The sequence below is a fragment of the Lissotriton helveticus genome, chromosome 10 (assembly GCF_964261635.1).
Source record: "Lissotriton helveticus chromosome 10, aLisHel1.1, whole genome shotgun sequence".
Classification (NCBI taxonomy): Eukaryota; Metazoa; Chordata; class Amphibia; order Caudata; family Salamandridae; genus Lissotriton; species Lissotriton helveticus.
In genome coordinates, this window is record NC_136071.1 from 267,733,702 (window position 1) to 267,757,447 (window position 23,746).

General features: G+C 43.7%; 1 protein-coding gene across 4 annotated transcripts in view; it reads left to right on the forward strand.

The window, feature by feature from the left end:
* MINDY4 (MINDY lysine 48 deubiquitinase 4) overlaps window positions 1-23,746 on the forward strand; it is a 638,720-nt gene that overhangs the window by 354,832 nt on the left and 260,142 nt on the right. For all 4 annotated transcript variants that reach the window (XM_078665290.1, XM_078665287.1, XM_078665289.1 and 1 more), the window contains exon 7: window positions 15,173-15,282. In XM_078665290.1, the coding sequence (XP_078521416.1) occupies window positions 15,173-15,282 (110 nt within the window). The remainder of the gene's footprint in view (window positions 1-15,172; window positions 15,283-23,746) is intronic.

The following is a 23,746-nucleotide window of genomic DNA, read 5'->3' on the forward strand; positions in this document are numbered from 1 at the left end:
TGATGGGACTTCAGTCAGGACACCAAGATCACATGGAGCCTGAAGCACCAGCGTCTGCCTGCTTGCCAAGACCAGTGTGCCATGTGAAGAAGAGAGAGGAGGGTCCAGTGGGGAGCCCTGTGAGATGATTCCCTGAGCAAGGTGTGAGGTTTTGTTCCTGGTCAGTGAACTGCTCCCCTCGCGCAGCTCCCACAAGTTGCTGCCCTGCAGACCCACTGACCCTTGCTGGGTAGTGAGTTTGAAGCCCTCTTCCACCCGTAGGTGGCCCAGTGGTAGAGCATCTACGCTCTGCTGCTGTTTCTACCCTCCGTCCCTGTGTTTTCGGCTACTTATTCCCTTCTCCTTCCTTTTGTTCTGCTATTTTGCTTTTGCCACTTTTTGCCAATTTTTCTCTCTTTCTTTTTGACTTTCACTTTAATTCACCCTTTTCGCACTGCTGCGGACCGCCACGGCCAGCCCCTTTCCAGCGCAGCGTTTCCCTCTCCCCTCTTCGTGCCTTTCTGCTTTCCATCGGTGGATCTGCAGCCCCCCAGCGCCTTGAGATCCTCACGGGTGAGTAGTTGTGCTTTACAAACCCCTGATTGATTGATTGGGTCGATGCTAGTGTGGCGTGTTGGCTCTGCAACTCATGTATGCAAAGAGAGGGCTGCTGGATACTGAGCCCAGAGTTAAGCGCTGTGTGGATCTGGGCTATCCCGTACCACTACGCTGACCCATATGCCAGAGGGGGACCACCGGTAAAGTTATCACTGCTGAATCATAGGGACTCATGACTTTCTCTCGGCGTGGGCGTTTGCACAAACAGATTCTGCGCCTGTGTTGTCCAAAGAACATGGAAACCTTTATGGCAGGAGGCGCTGCCGGTACCACCATGCCATAGAATTCGCGCTGTTACCTGAAGGAGAGACTGAGGCTGCACTTCGCGGGTTGGACCTGCACTGTAAGGGAACTGTACCTGACAAAGACGCTGGGGATGATGTCGAACCCTCGCTGAGCTCCAGTCAGGAGTGAAGAAAGGATTCACCCCCACCCAGGGAAAAGCCAACTTACCATGTCTTCATAACCTGTGAGCTGCTACAACAACTGAGAAGGACTACGGCAGGCGTCGCTCGGGAGAGAGATCCTATGTCATGGGTGCTCCCGCATGGGCTGCGAGCAGCCCAGCTTCTCCAGACTGAGCATGGCTCACGTGTGCTCAATACGAGGGCATTTACTGCTCTGCCAAACTCCTCGGTGTTGCGATAGTGGGCAAGATGTGAACTGGGCAAGTATAGCCCCGGGAGACTCGCTGCTAACGGTGCTTCGGCATCCTAGACCCTTTTGCCTAAAATCCTTAAGAGACAAAGGGGAACTCTCGAGTATGGCCTACTAGTGTGCATTCTCTAGGTGCAGCCATCTGTGAATCAGGAATAACCCTGAACACGTTACATGAAGGAGGGAGGGACAGGGATTTGCCTGACTGCTACTAGAGCTCCGATCTCAAGGGGGGATGTGTTGTTGCTTTTCATTGTCGCATACCTTTCCATGTGCAAAGTCTGAAATAAAAGACTTATTTTTCGTATAAAAACAGGTATTTGATTGGATATTTATTTATTGTTCGATATTGATGTATTGTTTGTGCATTAAGAGTAAAAGGCCTCAACCACCGTATTAGGGCCCAGTTGCCCCTGCGTCCCACATGCCTCTGAAATTGGTTATGACAATGTCATTTACACTTCACACAGAATTGTACCTCAATGTTCCATGCTTTAACAACAAGAAGCATTGGTAACTTCAAGGACCACTTGAGAGCCCCGTCATCTAAGCTCAAAATTTTGACTCGCTACACTGATGATGTCTGTAAACTTATTGGAAATCTGCACTTTTGTGTTTGGCCTACTCCCCCCAGTGGCTATGTCATGTACTCATCAATGTGTCAGTCCTGTTGTCAGTGATAAGTAGGAGAGCTGCTGCAATAACTTCCAAATGTTCATCAGCTGTCTTGATGTCAGCTGGAAGAGAGAGCCATCCTATTATTTCCTGTGCAGGAGGTCAGGTGAAGCATTCATTCTCCCCTTCCACTTCAGCTGCTATAAGAAAGAACACCAGATCGGCATGATCATGGTGAGGTTTAGGTTGCTTACATGCAATATACTGTGGGGTTACCCCAGAAGAATGTATATCAATGAGGTAAATGAAATCGCCAATCTTTTTAAAAACTTTAGTATCTAGTTCCCTTAACCCAAATGGCCTAGAAAATCAAAACATAGACTATTCAAACCTCTTTTTCCTGGTTGTTCCTCTTTCAGGGAGTTTTCAATCAATCAATCAGGGGAATTGAAAGTTCGCTACTCACCCGGAGGGTCTCAGGGTGTTGGGGGTGGGGGAGCAGCTCCGTTCAGTCGAAGGGCCAGGTCTTGAGCGTCTTCCTGAAGATGTTCGGGTGGGGGGGGCACGTCTGATGTCGATCGGGAGCTCTTTCTAGGTCTTAGCCGCAATGTAGGAGAAAGTTCTTCCACCCGTTCTGGCTCTGCGGATGCGCAGGGTTTCAGTGAGGGCAAGGTCGGTGGATCGGAGGTTTCTCTTGGGTACGTGGAAGGAGATTTTCTTGTTGAGGTATTGGCGTCCAGTGTTGTGGAGGCATTTGTAGGCATGGGTGAGTATCTTGAAATTGACTCTCTTCTCAACGGGGAGCCACTGGAGGTTCTGTAGTTGTTGGGTGGTGTGTTCGTATCGAGGAACACCGAAAACGAGTCTGGCTGCGGTGTTCTGTATGGTCTTGAGCTTCCGTAGCAGAGACTTGTTGATCCCGGCGTAGAGGGCATTTCCGTAGTCCAGTCTGCTTGTTATGAGTGCGTGGGTGATGGCCTTCCTTGATTCGGGGAAGATCCACTTGAAGGTCCTACGGAGGAATCGGAGGGTGTTGAAGGAGCTGGAGGCAACGGCGTTAACCTGTCGGGTCATGGAGAGGGAGGAGTCGAGTACGATACCGAGGTTTCGGCCATGGTTTGTGGGGGTGGGGGGGCTGCTGAGCGCAGTGGGCCACCAGGTGTTCTCCCATACCGAGGGGGAGGGTACGAGGACTTCTGTCTTCTCTGAGTTGAGCTTCAGGCAGTTTCTGCTCATCCTGGATGCGACGTTCTTCATTCCTTCCTGGAAGTTGAGTCTGTGGTGATTGGATCCTTGGTGAGGAAGAGGATGAGCTGGGTGTCATCGGCGTAGGATACTATGCTGAGTCCGTGCTGTCTGACGATGGCGGCCAGGGGGGGGGCCATGCAGATGTTGAAGAGCGTGGGGCTGAGAGATGATCCTTGGGGTACTCCGCAGTTGATTTCCGTGGGTTCGGAGAGGAAAGGTGCAGTCTGATTCTTTGGGTTCTGCCGGTGAGGAACGAGTGGATCCAGTCGAGGGCGGTTCCTTGTATGCCAGCGTCATGGAGTCTGGCGGTGAGTGTATGTTGGGAGACAGTGTTGAATGCTTCAAAGAGGTCACCTAGGATCAGGGCCGCGGTGTGTCCTTGGTCGAGGAGGGTGCGGATGTTGTCTGTGGCGGCGAGTAGAGTGGTCTCGGTGCTTTCCAACCTCACCAGCGTTTGGTCAGCTCTGGAGTGGCATCGAGATTACTTGTAGCTGTCTTCAGGCTTTACACAATATTAGAATGGGAAGTGATAGTTTTCAGGATTTGCTATCCTATTCTTCTTTCACAAGTCTATAATATCATCAGGGATTGCACTGAGGATCAGAGCACAACTCATCAGGTCAGCACTCCCTGTTGCAGTCCTAATCTACAGGAGCTATTGAAATTCTGAATCCACCTCCAGGGTTAAACTTGCATCCTGGTTGGTGCAGAAGGAAGTGGAGACTGACAATGGAATGTGTTCCGTCTGTTCACGAACCACTGTCTTTGAACTGACATCCCTAGTGATGCTATAGTAGCACTACTGTAATATGTCCGACTGTATGGTATAGTTGGAAGAAACAGTAGAAATTACCAACTTGTGGCTGTTCTCCTGGATCATTCGTGTTTTGCAAAAGCATGGGTGTAACATAATTTGTGGAGTTCATTAAGATACATGAAACAATATGCATCCAGGAAACATGATGCACATAGTTAATTATGTTCATTCAGTTTATTAATCTGAATTTGTATGTCCCTGTGGCTAGACACACAAACACGTTTTATGATAGACTCCCAATTCAGTCAGTCTTGTACTACAGATTGTACTCAAATGTGTTTCATGGAGGTGCACAACATTAGTAGTTTCATATATTGATACAGAAACGTTATTTCTGCTTATGACATAGATGTTCTTGTTTGCATCACAATTTGACAAGGAAAAAAATAGTAAACAGAAATAGGTCACCCCACGCACAGTAACAGATAATCACAAAGTGAAGGTCCTTGGAAGATGTAAAATATTTGCTTCTTTACCACAACAATAATAATACATCATGAACCCATGTGCAGTATGTTTCGCAAATTGCGGATCTTAAAGTAGGACCGGTGCTTGAAAACTACATGCATATCTTTTACATAGAATGCTTTGCTGCCCACTTTCCATGGGCACAAGAACGCACTACCTTTTGATTGTTAATATAAACCTAGATGTTATGTGCAGTATATGGTCGTTCAAAAAGATTTTGCTACACCTGATTGAGATCACAATGCATTGGTCAAAGACCAGGGATAAGATACAGGTGAAAGGTGATGGCCTAGACAGAATCCTATAATATAAAATGAGCTAGTATAATGCAGCTGGCTCCATTTGATAAGCTTGCCACATGGAGCATATAATCATGCTCTGAGCAAATAATAATAATAATAAGGGTCACCTAAATGATTTGTGTAACTCGTCTGTGTTATGTTTCTGTCACAACCACTTTCAGAGGGCCACGGACATGCAGGGGCTACTGGGCCCAACCGTGGGGTTGGATGCCTTTTGCTCCTGATTGTCCAGCGCCCGACCTACTATGGATCCTGAACAATGGGGCCAAGTACCCCTTGTGCACTTGACTCTCAGTGGTAACTCTGGGTAAGCAGTCAAAAGCTCCCTCGTTGGGGGCAAGGTGGAGCAAGTGTAAATTCAGGTAAGTAAACAGGACTTTTAACTCAAACTGCACATAGTATAAACAATAAATCAGTGCCCAGTCAAATACTTTTTTTTATAAGAAAAAATACATTTTATTTCTAACTCCATACAGTCAAAGGAATAATGACATTCATGAGCAATAACACAATCCCCTTGAGAGCGTGGCTCTAGTAGTTGTCAGGCACACCTGTCTCACCCTCTAGCTTATACCCTGGTTAGGAGTTATACCCCATTCACTGGTAGCCGAATCCAGAGAAGGCTCACTAAAAGCTCTCACTCAAGACTTGCCCTTTGACTCTTCGGAATTAGTTAAAAGTGTCTATGGTGCCACAACACCTTTATCAGTGAACCCTATGGAGCCCAGAGGCCCAGTTTAACTCTTAGCCACTCCTACAGCACAGAAATGTGCAGCGGTATAACAGGTGCTCGAGAGAGGGCATTCACGAGTTATGATCTTGCTTGGACAAGTCGAACAACATGCTGCAGCACTTGGCAGGTGCCAGCTCACTCTCCTGAGTGAAGCAACCAGTTCTCCCCAGCAACTCGAGCAGCTTCCAGCTCTCAAAAACGTGGGAAGTCCATGGGTCCTCAGCAATGGGGGAGGGGAGCACTTTTCCATCCCAACAGCTTCATTATTGGAATTTGTATTGTGGACAGTGTGCTATTTGTTTGGTTCCGTAGGACTCTCGGTTATCTGTATACGCATTTGCAAATGGTACTCATGTCTTCAGCTAAGACTAGAGGCTGATTTGTCCTATGGTGTAATTTTTCTGGTATTGTGTGCTGGTGTGCCTCCAAACCTAAGACTGTGTCATGTAACCTAAATGATGTGAAGTTGGCTCTGGAATTCAGATGTAATAAGATGATTTTTGGCCATGTGTCAGGGTATGGACTTGGCTGTGTGTTTCAGCACTTAAATGGTGTTTGCCATTTTTCTTACACATTTTTATGTTATTAGTATGCCTGCTATTTGCTGCTTAGTGGTTAGAGATAATCAGAATATAGTAATGTTTGTCATGTGGTCTGTCTTAGTGTGTGATGCAGTGACTAACACTGTCTTTGAGTTTGGGACGAGGATGTCGTAATAGCAGTTAATGCTACTGGTGTGTCAATACTGTGTGATGAACAGCTATATCTGTCAGCCAACAAATGTGTTGTGTATGCCTGTGGCATTTCATAGTGGATAGTGGTATGTTAGGGGTTAGTGTTACGGTGATATGCTATTGGTATTTGTAAAGCTCTCTATCACTTGTGAGGGTATCCTGTTGCTGAGCATGTGTGTGTGCCTAGCCTATCCTAGGGCTGGTATGGGCAATGGATTATTCGAAAAACAGCTTCTTGCAGAGTTCAAGAAGAGAGGAGGAGACTCTGATGTGTAGTGGGAGTTCGCTGCATGGATTGTGTGTGACGTACTTGAAGACCAGGCCTACAGATCTGTTTCTGTCTTTATGTGGTATGTGTGACAGTCTGGAAGTATGGAGGTGTCTGGGTTGTTAGTGGTAAGAGAGATGTGATTGTTCATGTAGCTGGGACCTATGTTAGGAAGTGCCTTGAATGTGAGAGAGAGCAGTGTGAACTGAGTGCGTTTCTGTATCGGGAGCCAGTAGACCTCACTGAGGTGTGGTGTGATGTGTGTTCTTCGTGGGAGGTCGAGGATGAGTCTGACTGCCGAGTTCTGGATGGCTTAAAGTCTTTTCATGAGATGCTTGGTGACTCACCTGTAAAGGGTGTTCCCGAAGTTTAGCTTGCTGGTGACAAGGGCTCGAGTGACCTTGTTTCTGGTGTTCCTAGGGAGCCATTTGAAAGTCTTTCAGCATCTTCAGTGGGACGCATGAGGCAGAGATGTCGCTGTCTTGTGCATAAATGTCCAGTATGTTGTCAGTGACGATTCTGAGGTTCCTGGCGTGGGTGCTAGGGATGGGTGTTAGTACAAGTTTGACCAGTCATCAGGTGAAGTCCCACCGTGAGGAGTTCTATCCAAAGGTAATTATTTCTGTCTTGTCAGTGTTGAGCTTAAGAAATTTGTACCTCATCCAGTTGGAGACTTTGGTCATGCAGGAGATGAGCTTGTGCCTTGTGCCGTGGTGGTATCCAAGAGGAAGAGGATGATTTTCGTGCCATTTGCAGTGGAGAGAATTTTTATTTTGTGTGGGTTGATGACGTTCGTCAGAGAGATCATTTATGAGTTAAAAAAGACAGGGCTGAGAGTTTTCTGGCTCGCGAGGAGTGCGGTGCTAGGCTCACTGTTTGTGTGCTATCCAGTACAAAGAAGCAAATCCAGCAGATGACGGGGCCTTGGATACCAATCTCGCGAAGGCGTTTGATGAAGATGGGGTGTGGGACTTTGTAGAAAGCTGCAGAGTTATCCAGTAGGATGAAGGCTGCTGTATCTGTTCTGTCCAGGATCATGCAGATGTCATTAGTTCAGAGGTTATTGACCTCCAGACCTCATAGCTTACTAAATGGGTCATCTGTACTTTGCTGAATGTAATTTGAAATGTTCTCTCTAATGTGTTCTCCAGTATTAAGTTACTGAGCTTTTCAATATATTTCTCACATTTTTCTGTTGCATATTTGCTGTCTACTGCTGTTGGGAATAAAACTGTAGCTACCACTCAGTGTTGAACTGAATCTACATAGAATGTGATGTCTAATAAGTTCTGTGTTATGTCAGTATGTTGCATATCTGGGTGGCAAGTGCTGTTGGAAGTCACATGATAGCCTACTACATGGTATCTGGGCTGTGTTGGATGTGTGTGAGTTTTTCTGGCTTTTCAGTTCTGCTGGACCTCTGCATGTGCATATCTTGGTGGCTTGTGTTGCTTGGAGAAATGTGGTAGCGATTATAAACCAAGTCACTAGAATTGTGTAATTCTGCGGCTAATACATTTGTCATCTAATTATGGATGTCAGACACTTACCACACAATTTACCATCTGCTGTATAATTGGCAGTTTTGGTTTAAAAATGTGTTTCTAACTCAAATGGATAAAAAAGTGACTAAAAGCAGAAAAGCACATAGGGCCTGATTTCGACTTTGCAGGTTGATGCCGGGTCCGCCCCGCCGCTGCACCACCAAAGCTGTGGTCACAGCGCCCGCCAGATTAGGAGTTTCCTCCTGTCTGGCAGGCTGGTTTTTGGCATTCCCACAGGATTGCCTCCGAAAATGGGCACCACAATGGGAACACCAAAAACAGTTCCTGCACGGAATGGACCGAAAAGTTCATGTCATGCAGGAACTGGGGTGCATGCACACAGTGGGGCACATGTTGTTCTCCCTTGCATGCATCCCCATGGGCCCCTTTTGTTTTCTCTCCGTCACTTTGCTCATGGAGTAGTAACCTCCATGGCACCCGCCAGCAGAGAGAAAACTCGTAATGTGATTGGTGGGATCGCGGCAGTCCCACCAAGCATATTGCGATTACTGCTGCAACACCGCCAGGGAATAGCAGTTCCCTGGTGGCTGCAGGGGGCAATGGTAGTCCGACCGCCCTAATGGTAATAGGGCCGTCAGGAGATCGCCAACACTGTGCCCCCACAAGTTTGGCGGTTCATGGACCGCCAGACTCTAATTTTGGACCATAGTGCCCGCAGTGAGAAAACATTTGAGAAGGTTAACTAATCTCCTTTAGTTGCTGTTTGTTGTACTTGGGTGTTAAACTGGTACTAGTCAGCTGAAATGTTTATCCAGACAATATTATTGTGTATTAAAATAAAAATAGTGAAATAATAGGGCCACAGAATATTCAACATTGTGCAGCATAATTTCCCTTCTCTTGCTGCATAATTTAGTCAACCCTGCTGCATATTTTAGTCAACCCTGCCACCTAATTTTGTCCTGCATTGCCATATAATTTTCAGGGCCTTCATTATGAGGCATATTGGTGCTGTTCTTTTGAAAGATGGACATTCCTTTGGGAACCAAGGAAACATGTGAATTTTACATTACCAAACCAAGATAACTATATCTTAATTACTACAACCAACTGACGGAAAACAGTTAAAATATGATCAGCCCTTGCACTTCAGATATGAACAGATGAATGGAGAAGGGCACTGGCATACAGTGATGCTACATGCCTGCAAAGCCAAATGATGTCATGCACAGTTTACGTTGCATCGTGCTGACTGGGCACTCATTTTTGAACATACAGCCACAGGTTTCTGTGGAACAGGTGTGGTGTCCCAGTGGTTCCAAAAATAGCCACCGTAGATAAATCTGTGCCGAAGGACAGGGAATGTGAAAGAAATTTTCAAAACCTTTTCTGTGAGATTCACCACGAAAACCCCTGAATTACTGATCACTACTGCTCTAACCAGGGGAATACCTCCGGGTGGAGGAAGCATAACAGCTAACCCTACGATGATGCTGTCACGTTCCTAAGGAGTAAGGCGGAGAATCAAGATATACCGCCACCACCGACCTCCGTACGTGAATAAGGGTTTTTTATCGTACAGTGTATGAAAATTCTTAAAAACCCTATTTACGCAGGACAAGTGATCCGCCCCCAGTTGATTTTTTGATATATGAATAAGGAAGCCGTGTGGATCACTGTTTCTTCCTTCTCCCTCCTTTTGATTTGATAAAGAGTCTAGGAAGGCATTACGAGGTGGAGAAGTAGAAGAAACTTGGTAAGACAATGCCTTCACACTATGAGCCTTATTATGATGGGGGTTGGTCTGACCGCTATCACGGCAGTCAGGAGAATGTCCGACAAGCTGTCGGCGGTCCAGCTGCCACACTACACTGCAATCGCCGGGCTGGCAGTTGCAAAGTGCTCCTTTACACAGCGGCTTGTGGTGCGGCCCAGGAAAAGGGCTGCAGCACAAGCTGCTGTGTAAAAGAGCACTTCCTGCACCTCCATGCACCGTGTACCATGCACCATGTGGTGCATAGCACGCAGTTTATGGGGGCCATTGCATGTGCCCTGTGGACCACGATGGAAAGAGGCCCTCCTTGGGGCCCCCAAACTCTGTTGTATCAATAGCCTTTTCATGGCCTTCTTTCTGACATGAAAAGGTTGTCGGAAAGGGACGGCAGTGCCTATCTTGGCACTGCCTCCATTCGGGATTGTGATTCCGCCCGCTGCCCTGATGAGATCACTGATCCTGTCCGAGGAGGTGGTCTTTCCTTCGACCGTTTAGGGTCCGACTGCCTGGATTTGCGCTGTTTCTTATTCAATTATTCATTATTATCTTATTAATTGCTCATCCTCAAAAAGAAGTCTATCAAATGTTTTCAAGAAGGATTTTACTTAGAAAGAAGAATTCAATTGGGAACTTCGAGGGGATACACTATTATGTCTTCCTTTCAAATTCCAAAATGAGTGTTATGTATTAATACATTACATCGTATTTTGCAGTGTTCTTTGTGAGTACTTAAAGCTATAGCACTTAGACCTGGTGCTACACAACCTTAGTTTGGCTTCAGTTAATGATGAATTTCTGTTTGCAGTGAGAATGCGCTTTTTGTTGGTCTGCTAGTAATTAAAGAGGTGTAAACGGCACTCCACTTTCTTGCACGTTAGGATTTTATACTGTTTCTACTCACTTTTTTTAGGACTAAATGTATGAATTGCATTATTTGGTACACGAAGTGAGCTTTCGCTAATACAGTGTGTTGTTTTTCAGAAATTGCCAAGTATTGCTTGAAGGTAACGTAGTTATTGGAGAAACATGATATCCAATAGTACATGGCTCTGACCTATTTGATTATGCATCCTCATCAAAGGCAGAGTTTGAATCTGTGCCCTTACCCACACATTATGACGGACCCCCAATGTTTGTGAATTTTTTAGATCAGCCTCTGTTTTTTTGTCTGTTACCATAGCCATACATTGATCTGTCTACTCTTTCCATCTTGAGACTCTAGGACACACATGCCCCCGCCCCCCACTCCATTCCAATGTCTTGTCTTGCGATTATCACCTCTAGGCAGCATAATGTGTGTTTGGGTAGATTAGTCTAATTAGAATACCTAATATAACCAGTTACTCCTACCTTAACTGTAAATCTACTCCTTTAACCCCTCTCCCATCCTTTTTGTTTACCCAGCTCTAACTTCAAGCCTACCCTTAACCCAACCCCTTAGACCATCACATACACAACCTGTTTACTCTTACCCTAGCCCTGACCCAACTCCTTAGCCATGACCTAATCCTAACCTCATCTCTTAGCTAAACCCTATCCCTTACTCTCAGTTCTAACTCTTACACATTCCTTTACCTTGTCCCTTACTCTAACCGTTGCCCTAATTCAACCCCTAAACCTAACCTAGCCAAACCTAACCTAACCCTCACACCATTCCTTGACCCAATCCTAATCCTTTACCCTTTCCTTATAACACTGCTTACAGCACTACTACTATAATTTAATTTATCAACAACTTGTCGATATTTTTGAGTAAAAAAAGATTTTAAAAATAATTGAATGTTTTCTCTTAAATTTTTTCCAATTCTTAACTGCAAACCAGCAAAGCCACAATCTGAACAATCTGTCTCAAGGCCTCTGCACATTAAATACCAGGAATACAAATATGTTCCCAGAAGTGCCTTTGGAACTCAAAACGCACTCTATCTGTGTATAGTAGTTATAGTAATCATAATATTAACCATAATAATGATAACTCCCTTTTCTAAGGGCTTGAAGTAACCGGTATTACTGCAACCCAATTTACAGTAGTACTGATCCCAGAGCGAAAAAAAGCTGACCAGCAGATCACACGTTCTCTAAAGCAAGCACGTAATTTAGGGTTCCATCTTGTATGATTACTGCTTCTCCAAGGCACAAAGTTATGTGCTTGTAACTGGACAAAGAAGCTAAATTGCTTGAGTCCTATGGAAAGGGAATGGACCATAAATAAGGTTTCTCATTGAGGCAAGCCAGTGCTAGTGTGAACATCCCAAACCAACTTTGGATTGAGTTTGACTGCTGTTCTTCCTTGGTCATAAACTATACCCAGGTTTATTATTGGTTTATCATTTAACTAGGCAATGGAGAGGCTGTGTCACCTTGCTACACAACAACACCACTGCCTGAACCATGATCAGAGATCTTAGCTAGCATTGGCAATTGGTGTCTTCAGACATGAAGTCAATAGCCCAGGAGAAAGTCATCAACTTCTTTTGACAGCAGAAATCACTTTGCTCTAGCTAATGATGAGGTCTCCTAGCAGTACAATGCCATCAAAGCGGTCAGACCACCATCAATGGAAAGCTTTTTCAGGTTTTCAAATGCATGGCCATTTTTCAACCCTTCCTCTGGCAATAACCTCTTTTTCCTTAGGCTTGCATTCCACTTCGAAAGCAAAACACATTAGAGGAAAGTCTAAACAATTGCTGTGGACCTGTTCAGGGTCAGGGAAGTTTTAGATGTATATAACCTCTGCAGGTGTCTGTCATCTTCCTCTCCTCCATCTGAGGTGGCTACCTTCCTTCCAATAATGAAAATACCTTTCCTCCATGGCCATCATTTGACCCAAAGCACCACTGATTCATAGGGCCTCTCAGTGGTTTGTGACAGAAGCATGGCGTAGCTTCTGGTTCTCCAGCCATCTTCATCTAGAACACATATGTCCCAGTCATCATATTAGAAACTTCTGCAGACGATTGAGAGGCTCATTTTTTTAGGAACCATTTGCGTACCTGCCCACCAGGAACAAATAACATAGCTCCTTTTTATGGTGGAAAATCAAGTATACTAGTATGAGACCCTACCTTCCAGCTTAGTAGAGCGCAGCTCTGGATTTTCTCAAACATTTTAGGCTCCAGTGGCTGTTTTCATGTAGCTACATTTCCTACTCCTAACTGGATCTTTGCCTCATGAGGGATTTGGGAAAGTAGCTAGTGGAGTCCCATCTGGCACAGGTTCTTATGGCCATGTTCAGATGAAGGTTCCCGGTGAACAAAAGAAAATCGTTCCTATTACCAGAAAGGAGGTTCAAGCTCACCATGGACATTCTAAACTTGCAAACAGAACCTACATTCTCCTTCCCTCGAGAGTATTGGCCAATGTACCAGTTCCTGTTAAGCCTGGCATATCAGCATAGGAACTTCTGTGGCATCAGGGACTACAGGCATTGTTTATGGTGGTGGTTTCTGAAGAACCACTCTTTTTTTTTTGTAACTTTTTTTATTTTAATAAAAGAAACATAGAAAAACAAATAAGGCAATAGAACAGTAGTACATCAGTCTGGTGAGTGCTCAAGGAGGAAGGGAGATACACAGTAGTATGATACAGGAGTTGTTGTACACAGATGAGGGGGCAGGAAGCAGGAAACACAAAATCAAGAACAAAATACGCTACACTATACCAGGAATGTCGGGTCAGGGAGACGGGGGGGGGGGACTAGAGATCTCTGTGACAGGGGGCGTACATATAAAGAACCACTCTTGACATACATATAATGTTTGGATCTCTGCCTAGTAGACCCCTGTGAACTATTGCTGGACAGTCAGTGTGCACCTTTCCCAGGCATCTCTGACTATTCCTGAGATGTTGGGTTCACACTTCCAGTTCTTAGCAGGCCCTGTTCCACCTACCAAAGTAGTAGATGATAATTTCGAGTTATTCATCTAGTTTGGATGGGGAAACGGTTCTGAGTATAGGGGCTCTTCATTAGGAAAGAAAAGAAAAAAGTGATGGGTGGCTAAACCTGATAGTGCTCAAATTGTCCTTCTTGCTCCTAAAGACTTCCATCCAGCGATGAAGATCAAAGTGGTGATTGTTCACTGGGACAATACCACAGACCTAATTAGCAGACGGTAACACAATGGAACTTGCTGTCCACACATGTTTTGGCTTGAAGTGGAATCAGAAGAAGGCCATCACCCAGGCCATGTGTTTGCTGGTACACACGTGGTGGAGATTCACAACTAGAGTGTAGAAGCTTTATCTGCAATCTCCAATCCCCACCAAAAACCATCTTCTAAGCTTGTCGGTGTCCAGATATTAAAGCTTTTGCAACTCGCCAGACTTGCAGGTAAGGGCAATTCTCCTCATGGCTGCGCAGAATCATATATATCTGCACCCACACGCTTCTGTGATGGAGGTGAACCTATGCCACCGCCATATTTGATGAGCTTTACATTTTTGTCTAGACAGAATCTGGATTTTGCTTTCTATCGAAAAAGTGTTTGTATCTCTTTGCTTGCAAGAATGATGGCTACACCAGCTCCTGCGAGAATTCCAGTATTTCCCTCTATTATACCTTGCATAGGATAGTTGTTCCAACTAGTGTCAAAGTATACTGGTTCAGATGGGCTTTGGGGATCCTCCATTAGCTAAAACAACAATTATAGATAGCACTGTACCCACGTTATCAAAATATCAAGTTCAAGGAATTTACAAATGTTGTATACAAAGACAACTACTATTGCTGGTCTCCTAAATATTTTGAAAACCACTACTTATTTGCAAAGGCACGGACTTCTGATCTGAATTCCTTTTTGGGACACCTCCTATCAGTACATTTTCGTCTATATTGGTCTAGCTTAAATTCATGAAGATGCAATTAAATTTTCTTTGCATTAAAGAACCCATGTGAGAACAGTACATTTGGATCTTGTCCATTACTTGTATTTTTTTCAACTAGACTGCTACACAAAACAATCCTTTTTGCTCATCTTTTGTTTAGTTAGCTAAAGTAATACTCAAGAATCCAATGGATGTGGGTGGGTGTAGTTGGTTAGGGTAGGTGTATACTTATCAATGACTACATGCTTTTCTGTAATGACAGGGTTATGGAGCTGCACATAATGGAAGCAAGGCTAGTTTGGGGAGCTGCACTGAGTACTACCACCTGCGCAGATTAGATTGTTTTTAAAAACAGAAAGCAAGGTCTGATCAGCAAGGTATAGGACCACCGAATAATACTTCACCATGTGCGCCAACACTCTTTCATCTGTACGGTGGCAGGCACAATATGACCTAAGAAAGACGAATGGATTTATAGATCTTTCAGTAAAGTTTGTCTGCTCAGTCCGTACGTGTGAGTTTCTCTGTGAACCCACTGGTATCATTTTTTTTTTACTAGGCAATTTCAAACTGTTAATTTCAAACAGCAGCACTCTGTATATATTACAAGAAATATATCTTGTTTTCCAGATGATGTGGATGATGACATTTTAGCTGGGGAAATTCATAGGACCCCTGTCCATTTTCCAGTCAGTAAAATTAAAGTGGAACCAAAGGCGATTGACTTTTCGCAAGCAAAGGTGAGAGATGTCTGTGAAGGTGTAATGAACCTGTGTTCAAACTTGATTTCTTTCCAGAAGAAACTTCTTATATCTGATTTCTTTATATTTTTTAGAAGAATGCAAATGTAACTCCAAGCCTTGTTTTGTTTTGTTAGGTTGCAGAGTTTCTAACAGGCCAGTAGTGCTGGTAACAGCCTGGCCCAAAATGGAGCCTGCCTTGTGTGGGGATTAGTTCTCACGACCTTCAACTTCAGTGTTTTTGTGCTTGTACCTCCATGAAACTGAGATTGTTCGCCCTTTTTGTTTGACAACTCTTACGAGACTGTGTATTCTTGTTCTTGTTCACTATGGGCCAGATGTACGACCAGCAAAATTGTGCCTCGCAAATTGAGACTCATTTGCAAGTTGCAATTTGCGAGGTGCAATTTGCCATGTACAACAGTGTGTTTAACACTGTTTGCGATTCCCAATGGGGTCGCAAATTGTGAGGCTCATTAATATTAACGAGCCTCTCGCAAATTATGAGCCCATTGGGAATGACAGGCCCTCCCAGGTATGGTGGCCTGCTGGGCTCAGCAGACCACGATGTCTGGGACTGCTTTTGATTAAAGCAGTTTTTTTTAATGCAGCCCATTTCCCTTAAAGGAAAACGAGATACATAAAAAATAAAAATGAAATGTTTTTGTTTCATTTTTTTAAGGGAAGGTAGTGGTCCCTGGGACCACTGCCTGCCCTTAAAAAATATTTTTAGAGACAGTCACAAAGTTGAAGGGGCAAATTGCAACTGCATTACCACCCTCTTGAAGAGGGTGGTATTTTGCGAGTGTTTTGGGACCGCAATTGCGGTTACAAACATTAATACATTGATTTGCGGATGCAATTAGGAAAGGAACGCCACTTCCTAATTGCGACTTGCAATGCCTAAATAGCGAGTCGCAAATAAATTGTGACTCGCTATTTAGGAATTGTACATGGCCCTGGGACATTGTGCATGCGCAAACGGGTCACAAACCCATTTGCGCATGCAATTTAGGGTCATATATCTGGCCCCAAGTGATTCTTGTCTCTGTCTGTGATGTACCGGTTGTGGGTTACATCACATAAATCTTTGTGGCTGGGGGGCAGGTCTACAGGTCTTTTGACTTATTTCACAGCCATACAGAAATGTTTGTACTGATGTATGTTTCTTCTTTTTATAACTATCTCAAATCATATTGCATATTTTTTTTTAAATTGTGATTTTGAAATGTGGTATTTTATCCTTTTAAATTGAATGATCCAGAAACAATTCTAGGTAATTCCTAATTACTTTACATTAAGTTGTGTGAATTTGCCATGCAAAAATATGTCCAAGTCAGTGTAACAATTTTCAAACTTTAAGGAAGAAGATAAAAAAGTAATATAATCCATACCACTTAATTTTATTTATGTTGCTTCTGCTCATCTCGAATGATCTCACAATATCAGCAGCTCCATGAGAACCTTGAAAATATTCAATGAGATTTTTGTTTGGAATCTCAGAATTACTCTCCTGTTTGTCCAAAAGGCCAGATACATGGTTACCTCTTCCTGCCACCAGCGAGGGGTTTGGTCTGTAATTTTAAGCTGATTGATTTGTTTCATGCAGAAAATGTAATTAGTCCTCCATCATGTCTCTCTCTGATTCCATTAGTGTTGATACTGTGCCTCTTCGTAGCAGGATGTAACTGATGAGGCTAAACGTTTCTCATGTGCACATCCTTCAAGTCAATGCATAGCTGCTCGTTGCGTCTTCTGACTCTAAAGACTGTCCTCCTCATTGCGATCAAATTAGATCGTTATGTGAAAGAACTTCAGACACTGCCAGTGCTAGTGAGTTACACCACCTCTTGTCTGGACAAACTGGTGCTGAGGCTTGGGCGGCCTGCTTGCCTAAAGTTGTGACTCCCTATTGTGTTGGAAAATCCATTACAGTACCAGCGTTGTTCTCCCCATCTCACCACTCGAAAGAGGAGGAGAGACTTCATTGGCTGCACCACAAAAGGGCTTTAAGCTTTTACATTGAATAATCTTTATGTAGTGAATACTCCTCTGCATTAACATCTGATATGCACTGGCAGAGAAACAGTCTCGGGAAGGACTGAGAGCCCAATTCACCATGAAGTGCCTGTCCTTAAAATCTGCCATGATGTTATGTGGGCTTTGGTGCAAAGGTTTATGAAGTACTACTGCCTTGACAGCCAGAGCCAATGGAAAGAGCATTTCACACATTTGGTCCTGCAGAATATTGTGGTCTGCTCCACTCCAGAGTGGAAGGGACTGCTTTGGTGTCTATTTGGTATCTATTCTAAGGTGCAGCATCAGCGGTTAAAAGTATACATCAGAACTAGTTTATTACTTTTAGTAACACTCTTTCTGGTTGATGCTCTATCTAACTGCAGATTCCTCACCGTCCTCCCACCTCCTTGTTCTGTAAAGTTCCCTCTTTTTAACATCTAAAAAGGCCCTAAATTAGGAATTGGCACACTGATAACAATTATTTCACACTTTGCATCTGAGGAAGCAGAAAGAGTCAAGCAAGAAACTGGTGTTATCGGGCAGGGATGGCTCTTATATGTTTTGCCACTCCGTCTATTCCAGGGCAATGCAAAGCGGCATGTTGCCACAAAGCACTGTGCTTGAGCATTGCAGAGAACGTTTCTGGATCCAGTCCTGCTCCTGGGGAGTATTCCATAGTGAGGAATATGTGGTTATATAGAGAATCTACTAGAAAGAGTGTTACAGAAGGTAAGGAGCTTGTTCCTTTGGGTTAACCAAGGAAGGATATTGAAAACCTACAAAAAGTTCCAAATGCACCTGTTGGACCTGGCCCTTTCTGCAGGGTCATCCCCATACTCTTTGACTTCAACCTCCTATTTTTGAATCCACTTTTGTTGGCTTTAGTCCCCTGCCCGCTTTGCCCCTGCTAACCAGTGCCTAAGTGGTTGTGCTCTCTCCTTTAAACATGGTAGAATTGGCTTACAACCAATTGACATATTTAATTTACTTGTAAGACCATAGTAAAGTGGTACAACATGAAGCCAGGGCTTGTAAATTAAATGGCACTAGTGGCTCTGCAGCACTGATTGTGTGAAGTAAATGAAGTAATTTTATAAAGCACGCAATACCCGCAAGACCAGGGTGGCCATCAGCCTAAGTGGGTATCTTAGACATCGCTCAGTAACTTATTGTGAAAATAACCAGGTCTTCAGCTGTTTCCTGAATTGCTGCAAGATGGGTTGTGAGCAAAGTGCAAGAGGCAGGGAATTCCACAGCTTCCCACCACAGTACATGAGCGTTCTTCCATCCCATTTTGCTCTGTTAATTCTTAGGACCATTTCCATACATGCAGAACTTGATCTGAGGATCCTCCTGGGCATGTACCAGGAGAACCGATCCTGAAAAAAAGACAGGCCGGCTCTGTAAAGGGCCTTATGGATTAAACACAGAGCCTTGAAGGAGATCCTCTTCTCCACCGGCAACCAATGAATGCCATACATTAAATGAGAGATTGGTTTGAACTTGTGGACCTTCAGTAGCGTTCTTGCTACAGTGTTCTGTAGGGACTACCGTTTTTTTATCAAGTATTTGGAGTTACCTTAATAGAGGGCATTATAATAGTCCATCTTCGAGGAGATGAGAGCCATCATCACCATTTTCTATAATTCAAACGGAATGAACGGGAGAATTTTCTTGAGAACCCTCAGCATAAAAAAACCTGCTGCAGTCACCGCATTAATTTGAGCAGAGACACATAATTTGGTGTCGAAAATTACTCCTAAGTTTCTTGCTTTCTGCACTGGTTTTAGTAAAACGTCCAGCTCCGAGGTCCAGCAGGATGCATCCCTAAAGGAGGTTTCCTTTCCAAAAAGCAGAACCTCAGTTTTGTCCGAATTTACCTTGAGACAATTTCTTTGCATCCAGCCTGCGACCGCGGCCATGCATCTGTAGAAATTGTTTGCATCTTTTTCCACCTGTGAGGAAATGGATACCACTATCTGTGTGTCATCCGCATATGATATTACGGCCAGGCCAAAACTATGAAAAAGATTGACCAGGGGGGTGACATACATATTGAATAGTGTGGGGCTAAGCGCAGAGCCCAGAACTACCCCAAAGGGAAGAGAGAAGGGGCTAGACTTTGCATCTCCCATCTCTACCCAATGTTGTCGACCATCGAGAAATAAGCTCAACAAGTTTAATGCAGTATTCCTAAAGCAGAGTGATTGAAGTCGTTAAGCCACTTAAGTAGCAATTTTAACATGTCTCAGTCCTGCCATTGCAGCCTGTGTGTGCAGTATTAAACTGTCACTTCGACCTGGCATAATCACCCTTTTGCCAGGCCAAACCTAAGTCACCCCTAGGATAGGCCCTAAGCAGCTTTACACTTTGGACCTTTGATACGAGTGGAACTACTCCATGGACCAATTATGAATTGGCTTCAGGTTATTGCCTTTCTTATGTCTTTAGAAGATTTGTGGAGTATAGACCGATTTTGAGTTACTAATTGGTCACATATTTTAGATTATAGATCGATGCTACGTTCTACTTTGGATCTATCAGGACGTTATTGACAGAAAACTTACAACACCGGCGATTTTTATATCGCGGCAGGTTATTACCTACTTTAAAGTGTTATTTGTCTCCACTTTCTTGTGGCTCTGACCCTACTTTTAATGGGTTGCTTGTAGCCTTGTGGCTTGGTCTTTTCCTAATGGTTCCCTCTCCTATCGCAGCTAAACAGCCTGTCTTTGGAATTGTTCACCTTTTCCATTATTCAAGTGACACTCCTCTCATGAGATTCAGCACCACTTGACAAAATGCTACTCCTGAGGACATTCGTTCCCTGAATGAGGCCCTGAAGCTGACTGTTCACTGGCTCACTTCTAACCAGCTTAAACTCAATGCTAAAAAAACGGAATCCCTCCTAATTGCACCACCTAACGCCAATTCAGACATTCAGGAATGGATCAAGGCTATAACAGCGTTAAACTGCTCTCCTACCATTGTGAACTCTGCTAAATCCCTTGGAATCACCTTAGACAGCAACCTGAACATGCATGGCCATATCAATGCAATGGCCAAAACTGCCAGATTTCACTTGAACTACCTAAGAAACCTGAAACCATTCCTCGACATACCAGATCTAAAATTGGCAACTCAGGCTCTAGTCATCTCTAGGCTAGAATACGGTTGCTCCACCCTCGTAGGCCTACCCAAGAGCTCTCTGGTACCTTTGAAAGCTTTCCTCAACGCCGCCGCCAGACTTCTAACGGGGTCCAAGAAGTACGACCATATCTCACCCCACCTCAAAGCTCCGAACTGGGTTCCTCTTGAGGCCAGAATCCAATTCAAGTTGGCTTGCATCACCCATAAGGCCCTTTACTCCAAGTCCCCTGCTTTTCTCACCCAGAAACTCGTGATATCTGGAGGAGCCACAAACTCCCGGTCCCCCAGAGACCTTTTGCTCCAACCTGCACGCTTCAGGAAAAAAAGAACGTATAATCGTGCCTTCTCTGGGGCTGCCCCAAGAATATGGAACTCACTCCCTCCCGCCATCAGAAGATTACCATCTCTAGCTCACTTCAAAAAAGAAGCCAAAACTTTCCTAATGGGCAAATTCCTCTCCTAACGCTCACGTCACAACCACCTCCGTAACCTGGCCTTGCCTGTTGTGACTGCACTAGCCCGGGGCTTTCTCTCCTTTGATACCCGCCCGGCTTTTCCGAACAAACCCCCCGGGTACTGAGTCTGCTTTTCTAGCTTGATGTATCGATTTGATCCTACCCCAAAATGTTTCTGGTATTATGATTGTTTGTTCTACCATATGCTGCATCCACCTGTCCCTATTCCCTTTGACTTTTTCTTTCCCCCCCTATGTCCTTGTATGCTACTTGTTACTATTGTAAAACACTCTGATACCCTCACAGGTCTGGTTCGTGCTCTATAAAACACTAAAATAAATTATAAATATTTCTGGCTAGTACGTTTTCTCTGATCCTTTCAGATTCCGAAAATAACTCTTTGTTTGGCACTATGGTGGGTGATGGTTCCGTTTCGGTCTACTGCAGACACACTCTCTGATTTACTCAGATTTCAGCAACTACTCCCTACCTAACGCATTCGTGGGTGATGGTTCTGTTTCGGTCTGCGTTAGATCATTTCATAATACTATGAATTTGAAATGACAGCCCTAAAGAAGTCGAGGTATATAATAACATACGGCGAAACACGTGTTGCCTTTATCAACATGTATTGTTGAAGAAACCTACAATTATCACATGGATTGTATCATATGGATTACTGGTTGTAATAAGAACTTGGACTGAACTTTGATCCTGAACTGGTGTCTATGGGTTAAAAGTGGACTAAGAATACACTTGTGAACTTGAGATCATTATTGACAGTCTTATTACTCCAATGTTTGCTCGAAAAGGACCTCTGTTGTTGCTTTGTTCTCTTTTTTGAAGGGACTGCTAGGGTTGAATTGGTAACTGACCCTTCCTCTCCTAGTAGTACCACTTTACTATTGTGTAATACACTTCCCGATACGGACTGCAGAGCGCCCTTTGTTTGTGTCTATACCTGGTTACTAATTCTGTTTTTTCCAGTCCCAAGAGGAAGGGGATGTCTGACACCTCAGGTGGGTGGAAACCTCTAGAAACGTCTCATGCTTCAAAGTGGGCATCAAGTATAATTATCAGACCTTATACCCCAACTCCCCAGTAAACTTCTCGACCTGTGAACTCTACCAGGAAGGACTGCTGTGCTGTTGAAAGGACTGTGAATCAAATTAGTTATGGATGGTGCACAGCCTTTCGTTTAGTGATTGCGTTTGTCCATTTCAAAATGGTTTCTCAAATTTCCAAGGTGCTCTATAGGTGGCGTCCTCCGTCCGTGGGCGTCAAATTATACTCAAAAATGTGCTTCTAACAAGTCATTAGTCGCATCCCTATAGGCACACTTTCATTCCTCTGTAAAAGAAATGAGGATTCCACACTGGATTATATCATAGCTTGTATCATCTTTATTCCAATATTTCTTGGATGTCTTTAAATTTCATTCAAAGTATATAAACTTTTTCATCTCAGCATTACTGAAGCAAAATCCAATGCATTTCGGGTGCAAGAAACACCCTTCATCAGGGTACAGTACTACAATAACAAAGTAAAACAATAATGAGTCATGTAAACTAATGCTTGTGGTATGTCTTGTCAGTAGGGTGCTGACGACAGTGCTTACGTGTAGTTCGAATGTGCCAAAATGTTAGTTTTTCCGTGATTCTACCGTGTCACCTTATACCCTCTTTGCCCGCATTGTGAAAAGAAAAACGGATATAGATAAAAAACACTTACATGCCGTCTGCTGTAGGCAAACTGACAGTCTGTAAAGGAATACGTGAAAAAATGTATAAACGAGTTGTAACGACAACCAACGTTTATCGCATATCTATACAACAGCCTCCATCCATGGATCTTATTAACACTAACCTTGTGAGTTCCGTTGTAGTTTCGTAACTCGATAAGTTTCCAAAAGCGTTCGGATAGACCGGCACGAACGGCACGTTTCCTAGTGTGTTAATGTTGAGTATCCCTATTGGTTAATGGTCCGATCATGTGACTAAACGAGATCGACGACAGACTTCCCGTCGCCAGACATCTAACTCAAGGTTCTATAGAGGAAATCGCAATTCAAAAAATCTCTGTCTACGAAAGTGATGCAAAAATATAAGAGTGACGCAAAAATATTAATGATAAACATAGTGAAAAGTGTATGAACCACGTCAGTGATTTGAGTGATTTGAATGCATATTACTATTGAATATACCACATAAGTCAATATACCACATAAGTAAATCATATGAGTAAATTACAGAAATCATAATGGTAACCAAGGAACATTTCACAAAAATATTTACAAATAGCAAGACAGTTCTATACGGTCATTGAGACCGTTGGGTTTGTGGGATGACAGTCTTTGTATCCAAACATTTTCCCTCTGCAAGAGGTGTTTTGTGTTGTCTCTCCCTTCCTTCATCTCCACACATTCCAATATTAGAAACTTTAATTGCGATACATTGTGTTGTTTCTCATTAAAATGTGTAGCAACAGCTGATTTCAAGTTGTGTGTGCGAATATTGGATTTATGTTCTGTTATTCTCACTTTGATTCTCCTCTCGGTTTTTCCCACGTATACTTTTCCACAGGGACATTTAAGTAGATATAGCACATTTGCTGTGTCACATGTTGCTGTTACTTTTAATTTGATCTCATGACCTCTCATCGGATGATTTATCTTGTTGCCCTTAATAATATTATTGCAGCTTCCACAGTTCAAGCATGGTCTTGTTCCTTTGTATGTTTTATTTACTGGTGGTTTCTGTTTTAATATTTCTCCTATGTTCTGACCCCGTGTATAGGCAAAGAGAGGTGGTTGCGTGAAAGAAATGTTAAAATCGGGTTCC